Source organism: Chinchilla lanigera, unplaced genomic scaffold (genome assembly GCF_000276665.1).
Source record: "Chinchilla lanigera isolate Chin_1 unplaced genomic scaffold, ChiLan1.0 scaffold00179, whole genome shotgun sequence".
In the NCBI taxonomy this organism is placed as follows: Eukaryota; Metazoa; Chordata; class Mammalia; order Rodentia; family Chinchillidae; genus Chinchilla; species Chinchilla lanigera.
Window position 1 is genome coordinate 387691 of NW_004955580.1, and position 1425 is coordinate 389115.

At 70.0% G+C, this 1425-nt stretch overlaps 1 protein-coding gene across 1 annotated transcript in view; it reads left to right on the top strand.

Annotated features, from left to right (window-relative positions):
• Positions 1-586: 586 nt before the first annotated feature.
• The window catches only part of Dusp9 (dual specificity phosphatase 9), a 3993-nt gene continuing 3154 nt past the window's right edge, over positions 587-1425 (top strand). Inside the window, exons 1-2 of the mRNA XM_013509676.1 lie at positions 587-809; positions 1137-1425. Coding sequence (XP_013365130.1) covers positions 791-809; positions 1137-1425 — 308 coding nt within the window. The 5' untranslated portion in view covers positions 587-790. The remainder of the gene's footprint in view (positions 810-1136) is intronic.

Consider the following 1425-nt stretch of genomic DNA (forward strand, 5'->3'; position numbering starts at 1 on the left):
GCAGGGTGCTCAGAGCCCCTGAGTCCCCTTAGCCTGGCCTGTGCACATGAAGCAGGGCTGGAGCAGGGTGCCCAGGAGCTGCCTTGTGCCAGTTTTGGGCAAAGATCTGGGCCCCAAGGCAGCAGGAGGTTTCTAGCCCCCACTTCCTCCTCTGCTCCTCGATTTCGGGGCCATTTCAGAGGCATCCCCTAGTGACTCAGCTGAGGCCATTATGCAGATGAGGCCACCAAGGTCCGGGCAGGGACTTAGAATAGTCCAGGATGGCTGAGTGATTTGCTGGAAGCCCCTTCTGGGGCAGAGGTACTGGGCCTTAGTGTCCCCCATCCCCTCCCCCCTCCAGGGACCAAGCTGGTGCCTGCCGGAGTAGCTGCAACTGGTCCCCTGCTGGGCCCCCAACCAGCCCTTGGCCTCTGCCCTGACCCTTTCCCGCCTTGGTGAAGCTGCTGCTCAGCCACTCTCGGCCACTCTCGGGGCCCACCCGACCCTCTGGCTCCCGCCGTTGGCTGGCCGGCCTCGAGCCCGCCCCACCGCCCCGCCCCGGCCCGCCCCCCGGGGCTGCTACTCCCGTCCGACCGGGTGCCCGGGGTGGAAACTGGGTCGCGCTGCTGGACGCAGCGCCCCAAGGCCCCGCTTCCACGTGCGAGCCCGCTGCGCCTCCAGTCCGGCCAGGACTCGCTCCAGGGAAGGCGCCCGCGCCCTGCCGTCGCAGTAGCCGTGGCCAAGACGTCCACGCACGGCCGCCTGCTGCTGAATCGCTCGCCAGGTCTCTCTGCCTTTGTGCTGGGGGACAATGGGGGAACTGGAACCAGGTCAGCTCCGAGGGGCCTCACCTGGCGCCCGTCTATTCCCCAGCCCTGCCCGCCCTGAACCCCTTTCCCTCCCTGCACACACCCCTGAAGTCCGAGGCTCTCGGGGCGATCGCCGGGAGACTCCCCTGCCTCTACACCCAGAGCAGGAGCTGAGCCCCAGTACTTGCTCAGGCAGTTTTCTTGGGGTTCCTCTCTGGGTGTCCTCCCCGCGGGCGGCGCGCGAACAGTGACCCCGCGGGACCCTGGGCGCACGCCTTCACGGTGGACACGGTGGCCGGCCCCGCGCACCGCACGCTCACCAGCGTCGCGCCTCCCCTCTCTCCACAGCACCCGCCGCCCGACGTGCGCCCATGGAGGGCCTGGGCCGCTCGTGCCTGTGGCTGCGTGGCGAGCTGGAGCCCCCACGCCCGCTCCTGCTGCTCCTGGACTGCCGCAGCCGTGAGCTGTACGAATCGGCGCGCATCAGTGGGGCGCTGAGCGTGGCGCTGCCCACGCTGCTGCTGCGCCGCCTGCGGAGAGGGAGCCTGTCCGTGCGTGCCCTGCTGCCCGGGCCACCGCTGCAACCGCCGCCGCCTGCGACCGTGCTGCTGTACGACCAGAGTGGGGGGCGGCGCCG